General features: G+C 37.6%; 1 protein-coding gene across 6 annotated transcripts in view; it reads right to left on the bottom strand.

Annotated features, from left to right (window-relative positions):
- The window catches only part of LOC144978823 (very-long-chain 3-oxoacyl-CoA reductase-B-like), a 43,877-nt gene that overhangs the window by 13,339 nt on the left and 8,038 nt on the right, over nt 1-22,500 (bottom strand). For 2 of the 6 annotated variants that reach the window (XR_013646605.1, XM_078925362.1), the window contains exons 1-3: nt 22,012-22,297; nt 11,767-12,064; nt 4,201-4,337 (exon numbers count right to left, since the gene is read on the bottom strand). Coding sequence is in view for 5 of the 6 variants with exons in the window: in XM_078925362.1 (XP_078781488.1) it covers nt 4,201-4,337; nt 11,767-12,064; nt 22,012-22,213 (637 nt within the window). In the remaining variant the exon portion in view is untranslated. Of the gene's footprint in view, nt 1-4,200; nt 4,338-11,766; nt 12,065-13,249; nt 13,675-13,858; nt 14,437-22,011; nt 22,298-22,500 lie in introns of those variants that run through there. The other 4 variants (XM_078925364.1, XM_078925366.1, XM_078925363.1 and 1 more) reach the window with 3 other exon arrangements.

The raw sequence follows: 22,500 nt of genomic DNA, 5'->3' as shown, positions 1-22,500 counted from the left end.
GGTAATCCTAACTTCAAGGCAAATCCGGTTAGCCATTAAAAAAATATATATATTATAACGTTTTCCTCATCTCACAACACGTGTATTTTAACCTTTTCCTTGTGGGGCTATGTGGTCTAGTGCTATGACACTCGCTTTCGGATTGGAAGGTCCTGGGTTCAAAACTCGCTCGGCGCATAGTTGAGTCTCTTCACTCACATTCTCACCGTACTCAGGTGTAAAATGAGTACCTGGCCGTTAACAGCTTTGTCTCTGTCCGAAAAAATATGGAATATCGTCAAACAGGCGTCGTGCAACGTCCTACGTGTTAAGTGTTGCTGTTGGCTATTGACCCCTTGTAAAGCGCTTTGAGCACGTTTAGTAGATATTGCGCCATATAAAAGCTCAAGTTTTTTTATTACTTTACCAACCACAGAATAATCGTCATATCCGTTACGATAAAACCAATATTATCTGACTCTGATTTCACTTTTACATCACAAAATTTAAATAATATTTTTTGTTATCGCTATAAAACCTTGAAACTGGTTGTAGGACTCAAATTGCTTACTAATATTTTATGTTTAAAATGTAGTTGAAGGCTGCTTTTCCAAAACTCGTTAAGTCGATTTTTCTACTTTTTGAGATTTTCCATACATGAGATAAATTGAAATGTCAATTTTACTTTAAGCATCAGCTGGCACAAGAATTTCCCTAGATTTGTGTGAATATTAAGTTAAAATATGATAAAATAATAGACCGAATGAGACATTTTATGGGAAATAATCCTCAACATTTCGAAATGGGAAAAACAGAGATAGGGAGTTTTGGAAAACCACTCTTCAATTGTTGCTTTCCTGTTTGAGTAAGAAAAATCTATTTTTGTGTTGGGTGAATAGGATTCAATAGTCTGATGTCACGTCCGCCCAGCAACGAGCAGCTTGGTTCTAAACAAAGAAAATCGGTACATTTTATTCTTCATGCTGGCTAGAACTTTTTCACATGTCATGTGATCATAATGTATAAAAGTAAATATATGATTAGGTTTATAATGTTTTTCTCCTCTGGATACACTTTTACGCTCGTCGGAGAAGTATTTCATAAGGGCGTCCGCCATTGTTCCGATAGTTTAGAACCAGTTACTAAGTTACTGTGCGTCATTACGAGGGAAGTGACGTTACGACTGTTGAAGCGTATTGGGGAAAAATTCTGAAAATGGCCGGTAAGGAGAGAGTGTTAAAGGTGATATTATCGAACATTGAGTTATTTTAATAGATCTTTACGTCACTTTCGTGATGTGTACGTACGTAATGTTATGATGCTGTTGAACTGTTTGGTCGTGACAATGGTCAACCAACGAGACGAGGTGTGTGTGTGTGTGTGTGTGTGTGTGTGTGTGTGTGTGTGTGTGTGTCCGGAATGTCTAATTAGTGATTGCTTAAAGTTCACAAGAGCCCTAGTAATATTTTCCTTCTTTTAATTTTTGATGCTATTTTCGTTCTTAAAACTTTTTATCATGAATGTTTCGAAAAACGTCATCTTTGTCCATTATTTATACCTCCTCTATGTGTTCTCCAATTCTCTCTCTCTCTCTCTTTCTCTCTCTCTCTCTCTCTCTCTCTCTCTCTCTCATTTTATTTCACTCTACTTTTCTGTTTTGAGTGACTCTCTTCTCTCTCTCTCTCTCTCTCACTCTCACACACACACACACACATACTCTCTCTCTCTCTCTCTCTCTCTCTCTCTCTCTCTCTCTATCTATCTATCTATCTATCTATCTCTTTCTCTGTGTGTGCATGTGTGTTTGTGTGTCTGTCTTTCTTTTTATCTCTGTTTTTTATGCTTGCTCTGTCTCCATTTCTTTCCCTCTCATATCTTTCTCTTTTTCTCTCTATTCTTTAACTCCTTTCTTTATCCTTCTCATTTTCTTCCTCCCTCTCATTCCTTTTGCTCTTTCATTTTTCGCTCTCTTGATCCCCTCCCTCTCTGTGTCATTCCTTCACCTCTCTCACTCTCTGTCTATCTATCTATCTCTCTATCTATCTATCTATCTATCTATCTATCTATCTATCTATCTATCTATCTATCTATCTATCTATCTATCTATCTATCTTTCTTCCTATTTATCTTTCTTCCTATTTATCTTTCGTCCTATCTGTCTTTCTTCCCATCTCTCTTCCTATCGCTCTTTCCTACTATCTCAACCACTATCTTTCTTTCTCTCACTATCACACTATCTCTCTCCCTCTCTCTCTCTCTCTCTCTCTCTCTCTCTCTCTCTCTTTCTCTCTTTTCAGAAGACTCTCGGTTTTAAAAAATGAATTTTAGTATTAGACAAATATACAAGGTGAAAATGTTTTTTGTCAGAATATCTATAGTGCAGTGTTTGTGAAAAGCCGATTGATCTTGATAGGTAGATAAATCGGTGTGCTTGTAAGATAGACCAAAATTGATGTTGTTGCAAAATAAAGACGTTTAGCGGACTGCTGATGAAAGAAGGATCACTGTTATATTGATTAGCATAGATGAGATGCCCTGATAGGACCGAACCTTGAACCCATTAGCGGTGATTGGTATAATATGGCGTATTTACGACTACCGAATCGGCAACTTATATATATATATATATATATAAAAAAACCCAAAGGTATTTACATATTCATAGACTGACACGTCGTGTGTGTGTGTGTGTATGTATGTCATCGATGACAACGTGTGTTTTTATTTTCGTGTAATTTTCCCCTTCATTCGGGAAACGCCCCCTTATTCGAAAATTAATCATTAATTAATAACGGAGCTTTAATATAGAGCAATACCCACTAAACGTGCTCAAAGCGCTTTTTTTTTTTTGTTTGTTTGTTGCTTTAGGTCTCTTCCAACACAATTGAGGTTATATGAGAGACCGCTGAAACAAAAAAACAAGCAATCTAACAAAAATAGTACAAATGTAAATCAAAATCATAACCTAAAGATATCATAAGCTAAATTATAAATAACCAAGAACAAACAGGCAGGCAGACGATTTACAGGAAAAAAAATATCCCCTGTCAAAAATACAATCACAAACCAAAGAAGCAGGATAGGCTAGTAAAGAGAAGAAGAAACGACATCACTATCGGATCGTACACCCATGCGAACATCATAGGTATACGATTCAAGGGTGATGCTCCCATCCAACCACCCACTATTCGAAAATGAATCATTAATTAATAACGGAGCTTTAGTATAGAGCAATACCCACTAAACATGCTCAAAGCGCTTTACAAAGGGTGCCTGGCCAACAGCAATACGTACGTAACATGTAACGGCCAGGTACTCATTTTACACCCGAGTACGGAGTGAACAATGTGCTCAGCTCTTTGTTATTATTTTTAGACAGCCTGTTAGCGATATTCTTCGAGTCCATTTGACCCATGGAGCCGAATGAAACGGACAATAGCAATTTCTTGCTATCCTTTGGATAGGACGCTAGTCTACCGCAAAGTACTTTCCTCCAAATCTAACAGCTACCCATTCACTGCTGGCTGGACAGGGGAGTCAACAAAAAAAAATCTCAACTGCACCCGGGATCGATCTCGGACCCTTTGCTTGTGAACCGAGTGCTCTACCAACTGAGCTATCGCCCCCCCCCCCAACTCCACCTCCTGTTAGTGATATGTTCTCAGTAATTTATATCAATCAGACTATAAAGGTTTAAAGTTAGTTTTGTATTAGATTAAGGATGTTATGAATATTTTACATGAACACACAGCATCAGTGATAGTTGGTTGGACCCTTTTTTCTTTTTAATTTTTTTTTTCAATTTTGGCCATAAATGTTCATTGTAAATACAGATCTTTCAAAATGAATTTTAACTTGATTATAAGTCTCCGATTTGCGATTTTTTTGGACAGTTTGGGGATTATATTAAACGACTGATATTAGCTGTAAAAGTTTTCATACCAACTTTTTTAAAAAGTTTTGTGTAAGGTTGTAGCAATATTGACCTTCAGGAACAAGGCTTCAGGGTCAGCGTTGAGTTACCCTGCTTTCTGTAATATATCAGAATTGAGTAAAAAACAATAGAAACAACAACAATAGAAACACCAACGACAACAACAACAGCAACAACAACAAAAACAACAACAGTAGCAACAAAAACAAAAACAACAACAGAAAAAACAACACATTGCGTCAACCATATTATAATAATAACAAAAAGAATACACATGTGTAGATAACCTGCCCAGGAGCCTGACTTCCTGAAGAACTGATCGTTGGACACAGCTCGTGCCCACATGACTTTGGCACACGTGTAGAAGAATTTGAGTACGAGCCACACCCCTATCACTGTGTAGAACTCCGAGAATCGCCCCGAGCTGAAATGGAGAAAAAAAATAATGGAAAGATTTGTTAGTGATGAATTATTGAGCTTATTTGAGCTTTTATATAGCGCAATATCCACCAAACGTGCTAAAAGCACTTTACAAGGGGTCCCTGATCAACCAGCAACACGTAATATGTAGAACGAGACATTACGCCTGTAAGGCGATATTACAATTTATTTTCCGACAGAGACAACGTTGTTCACTGCCAGGTACTCATTTTACACCTGAGTTCAGTGAGAGAATGTGAGTAAAAAGCCTTTTTCCAAGGACTCAACTATCCGCCGAGCTAGGCTCGAACTCAGGACCTTCCGATCCGAAAGCGAGTGTCATACCACAAGACCACATTTAATTTTACAGTCATTCTTGTTGTTTGTTTGTTTTTAAGGGTTTTACGGAACTTGCAACACATTTAGGTTATATCAGCGCCAGTAAAAAGGAAGAAAATGGGACAGTAAAAAGTTCTAGAATTACAATTAAAGCACCCAAGAAAAAGTAAGACATAGGGGAACTGGGAACAAATAGGGATCAGATGTAGATTCCAAGAGCATACCACCAATGCATTAGTTTGGATCACCTATAAGTCTCATCCGACACAAGCACAAAATCCAACAAAGAGGAATACACTCAAATGCCTACATTTTATATTAAAATAACAATAATACATTACAGAGATGATTTACAAGGAAAAAATATCATCTCAAAACAATAACTATGCATTTGACTGTTTCCCTCCCATCTAGGACTCCGGCCAGGGTCAGGACAAAACCAAGTAATCTCATGCCAAACAAAGACAGAAAGCATGTTGGATAACAGATATAAGGGGATAGAAGACACAGTATGTACCTCCCTGTCCACTATGGGAGGTCAGGAACCCCACCCAGACAGTCATTCTTAATTGCAAATTACGTCCATATGGGCCAGAACAGACCTGCCTACTGGTTTGAAAAATCCGTAACGATTCGAAAATTTGGCTCCATTTCAGAACGTTTTGAGCATTTCTAGGTGTGTGTGTGTGTGTGTGCGGGAGTGGGGGGGGGGGGGGTGTCCCGGTAGCTCATTTAGTAGGGCACTCGCTTCAGACGCCAAGGGACCAAGATCGATCCCAGGTGCAGTCGAGATTGGTTTCCGACCCCCAATAACAAAGAGTTAAGTAACGTCAGTTTCGTCGCATCTATAGATAGTATGCGCTTGGCTTAGAAGCTCACAACATTGCCATCCGGAAATATAATGGACCAGCACACAAAATGATGTGTATCCTTGAACGTTTATAGTCTGGTTAATAGAGTTTAGTGAGAGCTACTCATAAACATGGATGGCAAAAAAAAAATAATAACAAAGACCTGAGTGACGTCATCTTCGAACTATCTATAGGATGATAGAAGACACAGCAAGTGACCTTCTCCCCCCCCCCCCCCCCCCCCACGGGAGGTCAAAAGACTTGACTTATAAGAAATCAATAGGTTCAATAAACATTTTTGATGTCATCTCACTCAACTAAAGACAAATCTCATTGTACACTTTCTTTTTAGTTCACGTTCACGATTATTGTCATGGTTTGTTTTTTTTCTCTTTTGATTTTGTTTTCTTTTCATTTTTTCTCTTGTTTTTCGTTGTTCTGTTTTATATTTGTTTCGGTTTTTTAAAATATGTTTGTTCCTTATTTTTTATTTATTTTTATTATTATTTTTATTATTATTTTTTTTCTGGTGGGGTGGGGGGTTATTTTGTTGATGTTTTTTCTTTGGTTACTTTGTTTTTGTTTTTTGTTTGTTTTTATTTTATCATATTTTTATGTTATTTTTTTTTTTTGGTTTGTTTTAGACAGAGTGTAGATAGATAGAAAATAGATAAACAGAGAGAAAGCGAGCGCCTGCATATTCCGTGTAATGGAATGAGACCAAAACAATGAAATTATCGATGGGATCATTATTTAATAATTACAAAACCAAATTCCACAATTTCTCACAAAAATAATCGATACAATGTCGCCATTAGCGTGTTTGTCGTTTTTGTATGTTGTCCTTACAGTCCTTCCCCTACACACAGTACCGGTCTCCTGTTAAGAGTACGTTTTTTTTTTGTTTTTGTGTTTATTGTTTGTTTGTTTTTTGTTTGATATGTTTTGTTTTCTTCTTCTTTATTTTTTTTTTTGTACTGACACTCTTAAAATCCCCGATTACAGCCAATCTGTCATTCACACCCGAGTCGAGTAGAATGGAGTTATGTGTTTTAAGTGCCTAACCTCAGGACATGCCAGCATACACACCTATCATACATTATCTCACCATACTCAGGTGTAAAATTAGTACCTGATTAACAAACAAAATTAAAATAGCGACATATCCCATCGGTACTTTAAGCACATTTATCAAATATTACGCTATGTAAAATCTCACGTTTTAGTGTATTAACCCTCTCCTTACCACCTAAAACAAAATCGTCACATTTGTTATGACACAATATTATACATTTTTAAAATTCAGATTTATTTTGTACATCACAAACTTTGAACAATGATCTTTGTTTTAATCAATAAAAACATAAAGTTGTTTTGTTGAAAGTTTGATTGCGTTTAAAAAATCAAATTTTCTGCCGGGAAAGCCTGTCATTTTGGGAAAATACTGAACATGATCTGTAAGGAGAGAGTGAAAAGGCCTTATTATGTCTTGCTTCCATTCCTCATACAGTACTCGCTGTATCATGGCACGTCGAATTCCAGCACACTTTGCAATACAACACGCTGGAGCAGGGTGACCGAGTTTTATCTATATCATAAGTTATAACCTCCCAGGAGCATCGGATTTCGGCAGGCTCAGATTTTAGCACGCTTTTTGGCTTCTCCTTAGAGTGTGCTAGAATCGAGCGAGTACTGTATCAATAGATCTGACAGCCTACACCTAATTAATGCGATATTGGTGATATAAAATATCATATAATTTGCATACAACGTGTAAGCGAATGCATTCCTAATCCTATCCGATGACCATCAGAACAGGATCTGAGTTTATGTATTATGAAACGGCAGCATTTGGACAACTGCCATAAATTATTAGAAGCAGCATATAGAAGGAATGAAATTGACGTCACTAAGCCCATTGTTATTGTTTTTAGCCAGCCATTTACGCATAGTTTTGTGTATTGTCACGTTATATCCGGTTGGCGGATGGTATGAGTTTTTTAACTTAACGCATAGCATCAATAGATCTCACTAACCGACTAATAGTTATCAAAGCAACTGCATTTGTTTTGATTTTGTTTTTAGGGGTTTTACGGCGCTTGCAACACATCAACGCAAATAAAAAGGAAGTAAATGGGGTAGTAGAAAGTTCTAGAATTACAAGTAAAGCACACAAGAAAATATAAGACAAAGGGGAATTGGTTCAAATAGGAAACAGGTATAGATTCCAAGAGCACAGTATCAAAGTACTTAGTTTGATATCACTAAAATTCTGATCCCGACACAAGCACAGATCCCTACTAAGAGGAATACACTCAAATGTTTTACAAATCATATATAATATAAATAAAACATAATACAGTGCATAACAGAGAGATGATTGACAAGGAAAAACATAACATCTTTCAAAACTAACTTTTCATTTGACAGTTTCCCTTGCAGCCAGGGCATCCGGTCAGGACCAGGACAAAACCAAGTAATATCTCATTCCAAGACAAAGACAGAAAGCAAGTTGGAAAATAGATATAGGGGGAAAGAAGACGCAGTCAGTACCTCCCTGCCCACTATGGGAGGTCAGGAACCCCACCCAGGACCAAACCAAGTAATCTCATTCCAAGACAAAGACAGAAAGCAAGTTGGAAAATAGATATAAGGGGAAAGAAGACGCAGTCAGTACCTCCCTGCCCACTATGGGAGGTCAGGAACCCCACCCAGGACAAAACCAAGTAATCTCATTCCAAGACAAAGACAGAAAGCAAGTTGGAAAATAGATACAGGGGGAAAGAAGACGCAGTCAGTACCTCCCTGCCCACTATGGGAGGTCAGGAACTCCACCCCGCCAACTGAATTTGGAATGGAGTTAAAAAATAAAGATACGTGCAAAGCGATTGTGAAATAGCAAGGACAACGTCAAAGCTAACATCGTGGTCAAAGGTCAACAGCTGGAAGAGGCTGCATCATTTAAATACTTCCGGGTCACAATCAAGATCTGAATTAGTGTGTATGAAAGATGCCAGACAAAGCAAGAAAGAAAAGTAGAAGAAAAATATACCATCCCAAAAAATCAGTCTACCTTGAATGAGGATCGAACCTCAGACCTTCTGGTTACCGGCCAGACCGGTGTCTTAAAACAGCATTATTATGTCGGAGTGGTGATGATGCTGATAATTGAATTTACAGTCAATAATGTAGGACATGGGTATTAATTAAGTTGATATGTGTAATGGACGAGTAGAAATGTAGAAGGGAGTAAAATCCAAAACTTCATTTTTTTGTGACCCACTGTGACAAACTGGAGCTATGCCGGAATGACTAGATTAACAAAATTTAGTTAATATTCAACACGTTGACAATTTTGAAATTTTGGCTCTTTGAATTTGAAGAAACAAAACACACCCTCCATAACTATCGCCTCACCAGCCCTTTGCCGAATCTTTCCCAAAACTTCAAACTCACATAACACAAAAATTGATTATTTTACACAAACAGAAAAGCAACAAGTAGATACATTCTATACATAATATTGTTCAGCAAAATGAGCTCCACAAATACACAAAAAGTGATCTTTTATATAGCACAATATCCACTAAACGTGCTCACAGCGCTTTGCAAAGGGTCCCTGACCAACAGCAACTCGTAACATGTAGAACGAGGCATGACGCCTGTTAGGCGATAATACAATATAGTGTCAAGTTTTTATAGCTATCCGTAACAAAATGTTTCTTTTAATTATTTGATCATTTTAATTTTCAAGTCATTGTTTAAAATATCCGTTTCACCCTGGCATAATACCGAATAGAGGCGACGGGTCACATATAAATATTGGTCGTTTTCAAGGAAAGGGATAGACACGGATTTAAGAATTGTTGACAACTTCTCTGGGTTTTTTAAATAGAACGTTATCTGTCCTAAAAAATTTCTAACCAAATTAAAAAAAGAAAAAAGCATTTTGGCATTGTGTGACACATTTGTTGGCTTTCCTAATGTTTAGTAAACAAAATGTGCACATTTATAATATGTGCAGCTATGTGGTTTAGTGGTAAGATACTCGCTTTCGGATCGGAAGGTCCTGAGTTCGAGCCTCTTTATTCACGTTCTCTCACCGTACTCGAGTGTAACATGAGTACCTGGCCGTTAAAAGCGTTGTCTCTGTCGGAAAAAATCGTAATGTTGACATGTCTCGTTCTACATTTAACATGTTGATGTTGGTCAGGGACCCCTTGTAAAGCGCCTTCAGCAAGGGTCATCAGATGCCACCCTTAGGCATCATCCCATGACTGGATTTATCCATCAAAAAAGCGTCTGGTGTTAACAGGAATCACCTACATTGTTCAAGTGAGCAAATTGGAGACTAATAATATTTTCTAAGGAGAGAAAGGAGGGGGGGGGGGGGGGGGGGGGATGCCAACGTGTCTGAGGCAGGAGTCGAACCATGGTCTCTCTCTCTCTCTCTCTCTCTCTCTCTCTCTCTCTCTCTCTCTCTCCTCCCCCTCTCCCCCCCCCCTCTCTCTCCTCTCTCTTGCGCGCTCTCTCTCTCTCTCCCTCTCTCTCTCTCTCGCTCTCTCTCTCTCTCTCCCTCTTTTTTTTCTCTCTCTATCTCTCTCTTTCTTTCTTTCTTTCTCTTTCTCTCTCTCACTCTCTCTCTCTTTCTCTCTCTCTCTCTCTCTCTCTCTCTCTCTCTCTCTCATACACACACACACACACACATACATATATATGAAGATTCATGATATAGTGAGCATAGTAAAAGATTATAATTATTCAAGTTGTTTCAAAGAAAAATAAGAGGAGGCGACGTGCACTTATTTGCAGGTCTGATAACCCAATTCCTTTTGGGCTCATTGTTGTAATGGAAATGTCCAAAAATGACGCAAAATATTGTCCATTAAATTACAACATTGTTTTAAACTAAGCCCATAAGTGCGTTCGTGTGTCAGGCAAGTAAATATGTATGCATTTTAAAGGAAAATAAATCTAATCTTAAAGTTTAACACAATGGAAGAAGAGTTACGTTAAATAATGAGTACTGATGTTTGTTTTTAAGGGTCTTACGGCGCTTGCAACACATTTAGGTCATAATATCAGCGCCAGTAAAAAGGAGGACAATGGAACAGTAAAAAGTTCTAGAATTACAATTAAAGCACTCTAGAAAAAGTAAGACGAAGGGGGATTGGTTAAAATAAGGGACAGATGTAGATTCCAAGAGCACACTCACTATCAGTGTACTTAGTTTGAGACAACCTAAAAGCGTCATCCTGCTGACACGAACACATGATCCGACCAAGAGAAATACATCCAAATGCTTGCCTTATACATTCAAAACAACACATATAATAAGACATAACAGTGAGTTGATTTACAAGGAAAAAATATCATCTTCCAAAACAATAACTATACATTTGACTGTTTCCCTCCCAGCCAAGGAGTAAGGCCAAGGCCATGACAAAACCAAGTAATCTCATTCCAAAACAAAGACGGAATGCAAATTGGGAAAACAGCTATAGAGGGACAAAAGACACAACGTGAGTGCCTCTCTGTTCACTATGGGAGGTTGGGAACCCCATCCAGACAAAAAAAAAAGAGATTTTTTATAGGGCAATATCCACTAAACGTGCTCAAGGCGCTTTACATAGGGTCCCTGGCCAACAGCAACACATAACATGTAGGACGAGACATGACGCCTGTTAGGCGATATTACAATTTTTCCGACAGAGACAACGCTGTTGACGGCCAGGTACTCATTTTACACCTGAGTACGGTGAGAGAATGTGAGTAAAGAGCCTTCTCCAAGGACTCGACTATGCGCCGAGTGAGGCTCGAACCCAGGACCTTACGATTCGAAAGCGAGTGTCATACCACAACAAGACCACATAGCCGCAGATAGAAGACACAGTGCTTCTCTGCTGCCCACAATAGGATTCAATAGTTCTAACGTCACTTCCTTCCTAATGACGCATGGTAACTTAGCAACACTGGCTCTAAACTATCGGAACAATGGCGGACGCCCGTATGAATATTTCTCCGGCGAGCATAAAGGGTATCCAGAGGGGAAAAACACATACATTTGATCATGTTTTGACTTTTACACATTCTAATCACAAGGCATATGAAAAGTTCTAGCCAGCATGAAAAATAAAAAGGAATGATTTTCTTTGTTTAGAACCAAGATGGCCGCCGTTGCCGGGAGGCGTGACATCCGACTATTGAATCGTATTGGGAGGTCAGGCAAAAACAAAGGCTTACCTGTATCTGAGCAGATCTCTGATAGATCCTGGCTGGGACAAGGTGTTGGCGATCGTCATTCCTATGACTACGAGGCAACCAGAACAGATAATCTTTGGATACAATAAAACTGGTCTGTTTCTCATAAACTCTATATAAGTCGCTACTAGATCATATACGCTCACGTCCTCCTCGAAAAATTCTTGCGTTGAGGCCGGTAACTTCTTCTTCCGGTGATCTGGCGACAAAGGGCCCTCTACCCTGTGTATCACGTGACCGTTGCTATGCGACGCCGCTGTCTTGGACACGTCTATCCCAGCTTCCATTGCAAAATGGCGGAGGTGGTTGATTGTGGGAAAGAAAAAAAAAAGGAGTTGTTGAATATTGAATATTTGTTGTTTATTTTAAATGAACAATGGAATTATGGGGAATTTAGTCTGACCTTGGGGGTCCCGATAGCTCAGTTGGTAGAGCACTCGGTTCACAAGCAAAGGGACCGAGATCCATCCCGGATGCAGTCGAGATTTTTTTTTTTTAATCTGACCCCCCCCCCCTGTCGACTCAGCAGTGAATGGGTAGATGAGTCTGTTAGATTTGGCGGAAAGTACTTTGCGATAGACTAGCATCCTATCCGAAGGATAGCAAGCAATTGCTATTGTCCGTTTCATGCTATAGAAACCGGGATAAACTCCGGCTTCATGGGCCGAATGGCTCTGAAGGACTACTTTTTTAGTCTTGACAAAACAAATTGAATAGACCCTGAATGGGTTTGGACAAACTCTCATTCAATGATCAAAGTGTGTATGTGTGGGTGGGTGGGGGGGGGGGGTCGTTATTTATTACTATTTTTTTCAAAGGTTGATAAAAATCAGAGAGGAAAGAAAATGTTCAAAGAAAAGGGTGGTGAAAACAAGATCACTGTATTCATTTTGACCTAAAGATCGAAACAAGCGTGTATGAAAGGTGCCAAAGTAAGAAAGTAAAAATACAAGAAAAAAAGAAAAAACCATCCCCCAAAAATCAAGTCTACTTCGAATGGGGATCGAACCTCAGACCTTCTGTTTATCCGGTAATCAGAAGAGGTCTAGAGGTTTGACCCTCAGTCGGGAAAGACTATATTTGTTTTGTTTTTTTTTTTTTTGTTTTTTTTTTGTTGTTTATTTATTTTTTTTTTTTTTGTTTTTTGTTGTTTTTTTTTGGGGGGGCGGGGGGTGGGGTATTTTTTTTCTAGTACTTTCTTTCTGTTTGTTGGAACCGTTTATAGATAGTATGAGATGACGTCACTCGGCCTTGTTCATTCTTTTGGCCATCCGCGTTTTGAGTTGGTTTCGAACTAACTGTATTAACCAGACTATAAAAAGTTAGGTTTACCACAGAGTTTTGTGTTGGTCCGTTATACTTCCGGATGGCAATGTTGTGAACTCCTTGGCCAAGCGCATTCTATCTATACACTTTGATTATATCTATTATGCCTGCTCCTTAATTTCTTAAGTTGTTATTTTACCTAGTTTTGGTGACCGAGCTACGTTTAAATCCATCCAAGAAAACAAGCAGGTCAATATTATGACCAAAATGGTTCATCCTACTTCCGGATATATATTTGTAGAATTTTCGAATAAACACCCATAGCTTCGAGAGAAAAATTGTACTGCTCTCTAAGGTCACTATTTACTCACACGCAAAAGGATATTATGTCTTAGTCAACAATAACTAGACTGTTCAGTAATTACTGTAAATCACAAACTTTTTGTTGCTATTGTAAAAATTCGAGCTGAAATCTTAAGTATTTTTCCGATGCGAAATCACAATCAATTTCTTTCTTTTTTTCCTTGGACCAGTTTTCAGATCATAAAAGCTTTGATATATTGTATTAATTTACAGATGTAATGATTATTTACGGTTATTTACATCCAACATGATAAATAGATCTAATTTTTAAAAATGTAAATCAATAAAATACGTGTCATGTGATCTTAATTTGCCTTTTAACTTATTTATTGCTTTTAAGTTTGACTAGATTTGGATGAACGTGAAATAACTAAAACAATTCAATTCGTAATTGTTTTGCTGCTAAAAATGTCAACGCCTTCAAAATCTTTTATAAGTAATTCACCTTGGATTAAACAACATCGTTTGCAGAAAGTATACATTTCTGTCAAGATAAGAGACATCTTACATCAACGACAAACTTTTTCACAATAAAATATTTCCAGTTGACAATAAATAACACACGATTAACTTTTGTTTTCAATAACGGACATTTTGACACTTCAACACTTTTTCACTAATCACAACAACCAATGAACATCGCAAGGTCTAAAAATAAACAAAAAGAATTAGAATATCGACGTGTAGGTGACTTGATCACGAAATGCGGACGTCACAAATATCCGTCATCCGCAATGGAGGTAGAAAGTCACTTCTTTGTTGGCGTGTGACGCCAAGGGGTTAATATGTTTTTTTTTGTTCTATACCCGTTTGATTTTGTATCTGTATGTTTGTGTGTGTTATTGTGTGGGTGACTGTGTGTGTGAGTGTGTGTGATTGTGTTTTGTACTTTTTTTTTTTGGTATGGATGTGCTATTTGCATATTGTTATCTTTTTCTTTTGTGTGTGTGTAGCTATGTGTGTATGTATGTCTATGTGTGATGTCTTTTCGTGATTTACTTTCTACTTTCTACTACCATACAGTTAGTATACACTGACAATAATATTACATTTGTAGAAACATACCGTTGAGAATGCACATGTTAGGTAATGCAATGAAATATTGGAACTCTGACCTCTGTGACGTAAACAGATACTGACTATCTCACGAAGATAGCAGTTTTAACTACTACTTTGAACTCGATACTGCTTACTCGCTATCGATGTCGCATTATCTGGTATAATTATTTTCTAATTAAGCGTGGGCATCTTCACGCCGTGTCTGTATCACGAATTGCGCCCGCAGCAAAACAAGTATATTAAAAGGATTATCTGTTGCAACATCGATGTCCAATTAATGACAATGGGCCGATTTCTCTCCATAATTATAAAGGATGAACGGATGGCTACGGATGTTATAGTTTTAAGTGTCTTATCCTGCTTATAACTACGTTTATTTTTTGTGGGGTTTTAATGCAGAACAAAATATCAAAATGTTTGATCAATAAAGGGTGTTGAAAATGAAAAGTTTGGTGGCATGGCACTTGTAAAATCGGAGAAATTATGAATGAATTAATTAATTATGATGGCAGCTTTTTAACTAGTTCACTGCCATACTCTGGAAAAAGTCGGATTTTAATATTTGGCCAAAAAAATTCGTCCTCCAAATATCAATCGATTTACATGACTCTCATTTGGCAAAAGCTCTCAAATCTGGACGTTAAGAAGTCTTCATTAAAGTCCCAGGTTTGAAAGTTTTTGCCAAGATGAGGGCCATTTAAATTGATCGATATTTGGAGGGCGAGTTTTCTGGCCGATTTTTAAAATCGGACTGTCTTCTAAATTTCGGCAGTCAACTGGTTAATATTATATTAAATGAATTCTAATAATTACAGCTTTTCTTACTAAAAACGTGAAATTTTAGAATTTAAGTTTTCAGGCCTGAGGGGTAAAAACGACTCTGCCTTTTACTCCTGTACCATATAGTGAATCCTATCATTTGTTATTAAATGTTAACTATCAAAGCCTTTAAGTGATATATTATGAATGCTACTGTATTTTAAATGAGGTTTTTCCATATTTATGAGCCATCCATTGTTATCATATCGGAATGAACTAAAAGAGAAGGAGAATAGGGGGGGGGGGGGAAAGACGAAAAAAATTGAAAACAGAAGAAAAAGAAAAATAGATAGAGGAAGGAAAAAAGAAGAAGAAGAAGTGGAAGAAGTGGAAGAAGAAGAAGAAGAAGAAGAAGAAGAAGAAGAAGAAGAAGAAGAAGAAGAAGAAGAAGAAGAAGAAGAAGAAGAAGAAGAAGAAGAAGAAGAAGAAGAAGAAGAAGAAGAAGAAGAAGACGACGACGAAGACGACGAAGACGACGACGACGACGAAGAAGAAGAAGAAGAAGAAGAAGAAGAAGAAGAAGAAGAAGAAGAAGAAGAAGAAGAAGGAGAAGGAGAAGGAGGAGGAGGAGGAGGAGGAGAAGAAGAAGAAGAAGAAGTAGTAGTAGTAGCAGTAGTAGTAATAGTAGTAGTAGTAGTAGTAGTAGTAGTAGTAGTAGTAGTAGTAGTAGTAGTAGTAGTAGTAGTAGTAGTAGTAGTAGTAGTAGGAGTAGTAGTAGTAGTAGTAGCAGTGGTAGTAACAGCAGAAGTAGTGGTAGTAGTGGGTGGTGGTAGTGAGGGATGGTAGTGGTGGTGATGCTATTTTCATTGTTTTAGGGGAAAGTTTTGTGATCATTGTTATTGATCTGTACTGTTGTGTCCTTGTGTTAGGCACTGCTCACAAATTGCCTGCTCGTTCAGGTATAATTGAGTGCTCGGCTAAAAGCACCGGGGACTGTTTGTTGTCCAAAAGTTACTTTGAACTGATGGCTTGTTCTGTATGAAATAGGTCGAGTTGAGTCCATGAAAATGTCTCTTTACTCACATTGTCTTGCCGTACTCGGGTGTAAAATGAGTACCTGACCGTTAAAAACGTTTTATCTGTCCAAAAAAAATGTATATCGACTAATAGGATTCATGTCTTGTCCTACATGTTATGTGTAGCATGTTGTTGTCTAGGGATCCTTTGTAATGCGCTTTGAGCACGTTTAGTGGATATTGCGCTATATAAATGCTCCAAGTTTGGGTTTTTTAACAATGCCATCCTCTCATCTCTAATTCGTGTTTAGTGTTTCATTCATCGTGTTTAGTTGACATAGGAACAAACCTGAAACGTCTACACGTCTTATTTCAATTCAATTTTTATTCAAGGATTTTTGTACAACACGTAAGATACCATTGTGATATTGCTTTAATTATATTTTATACGGTTTTGACATCATTTTTATCGAAATTGTTTCGGACTATTTTACAATGTTTCACCAAGACCCCGCCATTTTTACTTGTTCTCACAACCAATTTTTACTGTCGGCTGTCGTTGGACTTTTATTCACCCTGCGCTTTTATTGTTTACAAATTGAAAACACACATTCCGACCTCAAACGTGAACACCATTACTATCAACAAAAGATTGTAAACGTGGTGGTCGACGTAAACAACATGTAATTGAAACAACAGTCCCGCGACGTCCAGTGAACTGTCATCGTTCAACTCGACCACCACAGACGTTAACAAAAATATTGACAAATGACACAAGACCAAGTCATGGAAATCATAACATTTGTATTGGCCATATTAACGCACAGTCATCGAGAAACAAGACATTCGATATAATCGATGTCATAGATCAACACGATATCGATATTCTATATATAACTGAATCATGGTTGCGTCAGTTCGGTGATGAACCTATAATGAAAGAAATGACACCTCCCGGCTACAAGATGGAATCGTTCCCAAGAAATGGACGATCAGGAGGGGGGATCGCCATCATATACAAACACGCTCTTTCGTCTAAAATACAAAACAGGCCAATTTCGTTCAAAAGTTTCGAGTGTGTCCAAACCACATTGACCTACCCTCAAATTTCATTTTTAATCACTTGTATCTACAGACCACCCCCAAGCAAAAAGAACAAACTGAGACAGAATGATTTTGCTGACGAATTTTCAGATTTTGTATCAAAAGACACATCAAATAAGCGAAAAATTTATATCGGCGATTTTAATATTCAGTTTGATGTTGATCAGAATAGTCTCGTTAAAATTATAAAAAATATGCTGAATGAACATGGCCTCACTCAGTTAGTGACCTCTCCAACTCAAAGATTGGGGCACATCTTGGACTGGTTCATCATTGACACACCTCGCTTGTTGAATCAATTAAAAATATCAAAAAAGAAATTTCAGACCACAATCTGATTCTGGCAACTCTCAAATGCATCAAAGAGAAAGCAAAGAAAGTCAAGATAGTGTCTAGGGATACCAAAAAAATAGACATTAGTTCCTTCAAAAACAATCTGTCAGAGGAACTAGGAAGAATGGATATACCATCAGCACAGAAAACAGACGAGGTACTGCGCAACGTCATCGACAGGCATGCGCCAAAGACAACTAGAATAATAAATTCCAGTAAACCGTCTCCGTGGTTTAACCAGAGTGAAAAAACTGCCAAAAGGGAAAAAAGGAATGCAGAGGCATCGTGGAGAAAATCGGGCCTTGAGATTGACCGGCTGATATATATAGCAAAAAAGCATAAGTATAAAACCACCTGCAAAAGAGCAAAAAGAAACTATTATAACACAAAACTGTCATCAGTGAGGGACACTAAGGAATTTTTCTCTGTTTCAAAGGAACTTTTAGGGGAAGAAAAGGGCATGTGTCTACCCACTAATATCCCGATAGAAAAGCAGCCGGATGCATTTTCAGATTTCTTTTCGGGAAAAATATCGAAAATTCGGAACAATTTGGACCTCGTGCAAAATGAAGATATAAATTTCCACCCTTTTTCGGGTTCACAGGGATTCTCTTGTTTTAAAGAAACAACTGAAGAAGAAATTTCTAAAATAATTTTTTCATCTTCCTCGAAGTCATGTGATTTAGATCCTTTACCAACTAATATTTTGAAATTATGTCTTCCTGAATTGTTACCTTGCATAACTTATATTATAAATCAGTCACTTATCTCAGGACAAGTCCCAGATATCTATAAACATGCAATTGTAAAGCCTCTCATAAAAAAGCAAAATCTCAATGTAAATGACCTTAGTAACTACCGGCCCGTCTCAAATCTGCCATTTCTTTCTAAAATCCTTGAAAAAGTTGTACTCAGACGTCTTTCACAACATCTCCATGAAAACAATCTATGGGAAAAATTTCAGTCAGCTTATCGTTCTTACCACAGCACAGAAACTGCTCTGTGCTGTGTTGCGAGTGATTTGCTTGATGTTTTAGATAAAGGTTCTGTTTCTCTTCTGACATTGTTAGACCTTTCGGCGGCGTTTGATACTATTGATCACGGTATTCTCATTAAACGACTTAATATAACCTTTGGCTTGTCTGGGACTGTCTTGCAGTGGTTTGAATCTTATTTAGATGGCAGAAAGCAACAGGTTATGATTTTAGATAAACTTTCTCGTCAACATACATTGTCTTTTGGTGTTCCTCAAGGCTCTGTTTTGGGTCCAATTCTTTTTGTTTTGTATACTTCTCCATTATCTAATGTCATCACTGGTCATGGGCTGCGCTATCATCTCTATGCAGATGATACGCAACTTTATGCTACTGATAAAACTAAAAATCTCGAAAATATTGTGAAACGTGTGGAAGAATGTGTGACGGATGTGAAAGAGTGGATGGATGCAAACAAGTTGAAAATGAATGAGTCAAAAACAGAAGTGATGATTGTGGGAAATAGAGGGCAGTTGAAGGTGAATGATGGTCTTGAGGTGTTGATTGGGGGTGAAAAGATCAAAGTTTCAAAGACTGTGAAAAATTTGGGTGTCTATTTTGATTCAGAAATGAAAATGTCAGCTCACATTTCTGCTCTCTGTAAATCTTTATACTTTCAATTGAAGAAAATCAGTTCGATCCGTCAGTATATTTCAATTGGAACATGTAAAACATTGGTTGTTTCCCTCATTTTTTCGAAACTAGACTATTATAACTCGCTGCTTGTCAACTTGCCTCAGGCTTCTATTAAACAATTGCAACTACTGCAAAACAGTGCAGCAAGATTAGTTTTTGGCAAAAAAAAATTTGATCATGCAACCCCTTTGTTGGCCTCTCTCCACTGGTTGCCCATTGAAAAGCGCACATATTACAAAGCAGCGTGTCTTGTTTATAAGTGTTTGGCTGGTATAGCACCGGCATATCTCACAGATCACGTGGTCATGTGTAAATTTGAAAATTACACTTTAAGATCATGTAATGACCAAACGAAAATTTCGGAAAAAAGATCAAGAACAAAATTTGGTGATAGATCGTTTGCTTGTTTCGGCCCCAAGATTTGGAATGAACTACCACGTGGTCTGAGGGAGTGCAAGTCTTTACCTACTTTTAAAAAGAATCTCAAGACACATTTTTACTGTATTTGTTTTTCTTGACTCTATATGAATCCTTGATTTGGCTATGAATTGTTATTGTTGTTATTTTATTTTTTTATTTTTTCACTTAAAATTGATATTTATATTGTAAAGTGCCCAGAGCTTGTGTTTTACACGAGAATGAGCGCTATATAAATGTGTATTATTATTATTATTATTATTATTATTATTATTATTATTATTATTATTATCTGCCTTCGTAAATTAAATTGAAATCCATTTCATTGAATTCTATTATTTTTTATTAATTTCTTCTTCGAGCTTGAAGCAGTAACATTTGCATTATGGTATATAAAATAACATTTTAAATGGCAATTTCATGGGGTTTTCAGTTGTTTTTTTTGTTTGGGCTAGGTGGGTGGGGAGGGGGGGGGGGAGGAGGGGGGGATCACAAAATCGACCGCTTCAACACCTCTCGGACAACAGACGGTGAAAAAAGTAGGTCAGCATTTAGTTTGATCTATTTTCTAAGTCCCAGAAGTCGAGTTGAAAAACCGGCGGATTTTAACCAAACTTTATTATTCACCGCCTGGCGGAAAAAAAACGTTTAAGAATGTTTATCTTCCGCCGGCGGAGAATAATAACAGCCGACGTGCACTTATTTGCAGGTCTGATAACCCAATTCATTATGGGTAATAATGTGAAATTGAATGTAAGCTTCAATTAAATTACAAAAACATATCAAATGAACGTTTCGGGTTTCCCTTTTATCAACAAAATAGGATGAATGAAACACCACAGATGAATGAGATAATGTGGTAGTGACGTAGTTAAGAGGTATGTTTTTGTAATTTAATTGAAGCTTACATTCAATTTCACATTATTATCTATAACTTTGAGCTTCGAGCAGCAACATTTACAATTCATTATGGGCTCATTGTTGTAATGGAAATCTCAAAAAATCATTGTCCACTACAACAATGTTAATAAACTAGGCCCATAATTCGATTCGGATGTCAGACCTGCATGTATGTACACATCGATAACAGCCTATTGTTGAACGAGGATGGGATGATTAACAATGTGATAAGACAAAATGATAGACAATTTAAGATGTGTAATTGATTCCACCAGCACCACCAGAGGACACAGATTCAAACTCTCCAAAGAAAGGTGTTCTCTAAACCTTAGGCAGAACTTTTTCTCAGTTAGGGTAGTCGACAAATGGAACCGCCTGCCTGCAACAGTTGTCGACGCCCCTTCATTGCGGGCATTCAAGTGCCGTCTTGATGCTCATTGTGAAACAGAAAAATACTGTTTGTAAAGTTAAATTCAGACATCTCCTTCCACTATGTGGCATGCCCAGTTTTGAGAGACTTGAATTCTATACGTTCACGAATGCACAAGAGCAGATAAAAGGCTGTAAAAGCCTACATAAATCTGGACTTATATCATATCATATCAAAATCTTCTAGGAAGAAATTCCATATACAGGCACCGCTTAGGCCAGTGTTTTTTTAAAATTGAGCTTATATATAGAGCAATGGCCACTTGCCCCTGATCACATGATCAGGCAGGGAAATGCATTAGATCAGTTGTGAACAAGACATTCAGTGACTGGAAAAACTAGGCGACAGACCAGTGGCCTAATCAAGCGACGTCGATACCTTCTATTCTATTCTATTCACTAAACGTGATCAAAGCGCTTGTTAGATTGCTTGTTTTTTTGTTTCAGCGGTCTCTCATATAACCTCAATTGTGTTGGAAGAGACCTAAAGCAACAAACAACAACAACAAAAGCGCTTTACCGGGGGTCGTTGGCTAACAGCAACACTTAACAGTAGGACGACAGTAAGGCGATATTACAATTTTATTTCGGACAGAGACAACCCTGTTAAAGGCTAGGTACTCATTTTACATCCGTGTACGGTTAGAAGATGTGAAGATGTAAAGAGCCTTTTCCAAGGACTCAACGAGGCTCGAACCCAGGACCTTCTGATCCTGAAGCGAGGGTCATACCACAAGATTACACATTACATGCCTTTTACCTGTTATCTTCCTAAATGGGAAAATTTAAAACTAAAACAACACACAAAACATCTAATTTCTAATGCTATTAGGATATATATATATATATATATATATATATATATATATATATATATATATATATATATATATATATGAAGTCACCCTTACCTTGCCTACACCTTCTGCTACAACCAATTTCCCCGCGATAGTGGCAATCATGAATCGCTTGACCAGCAGAATTTAATTCCACCCAAAAGTTTAACATACGTTTTAAATTACGGGTCAACACATTAGCGTTAGTAGTCGAAGCCGTTTGAGTATGAGTATTAGTAATAGCCCTTGTGTTGTTGTTGCTATGACCGACGTTCATGGTGAGTTATTAGTATTATTAGGGATATCATTATGCATACACAATTCACAAAGTGAACTTCTACCCGTGTTGGTCAACGCGAGGGACTCGTTTGGCAAAAGAGGTAAGAAAAAAAAGTCTTAACGTTTAGAGAGAGAGAGAGAGAGAGAGAGAGAGAGACACCGGCCGGTGTCTGATGGTGGTGGTCGGCGGTGGTGGCCATAGTTATTATTTGACTTTTCTTGGATACGTTGACAAAACATAGTTTGTTTGTTTTTCTCATTTTGACTAGAAAAAAAATTACTTAA

The sequence above is a fragment of the Berghia stephanieae genome, chromosome 8 (genome assembly GCF_034508935.2).
Source record: "Berghia stephanieae isolate SIO BIC M18660-M18661 chromosome 8, UCSD_Bste_1.3, whole genome shotgun sequence".
Classification (NCBI taxonomy): Eukaryota; Metazoa; Mollusca; class Gastropoda; order Nudibranchia; family Aeolidiidae; genus Berghia; species Berghia stephanieae.
Note: the sequence above shows the minus strand (reverse complement) of the source record. Positions and strands in the feature narration are given on the sequence as shown.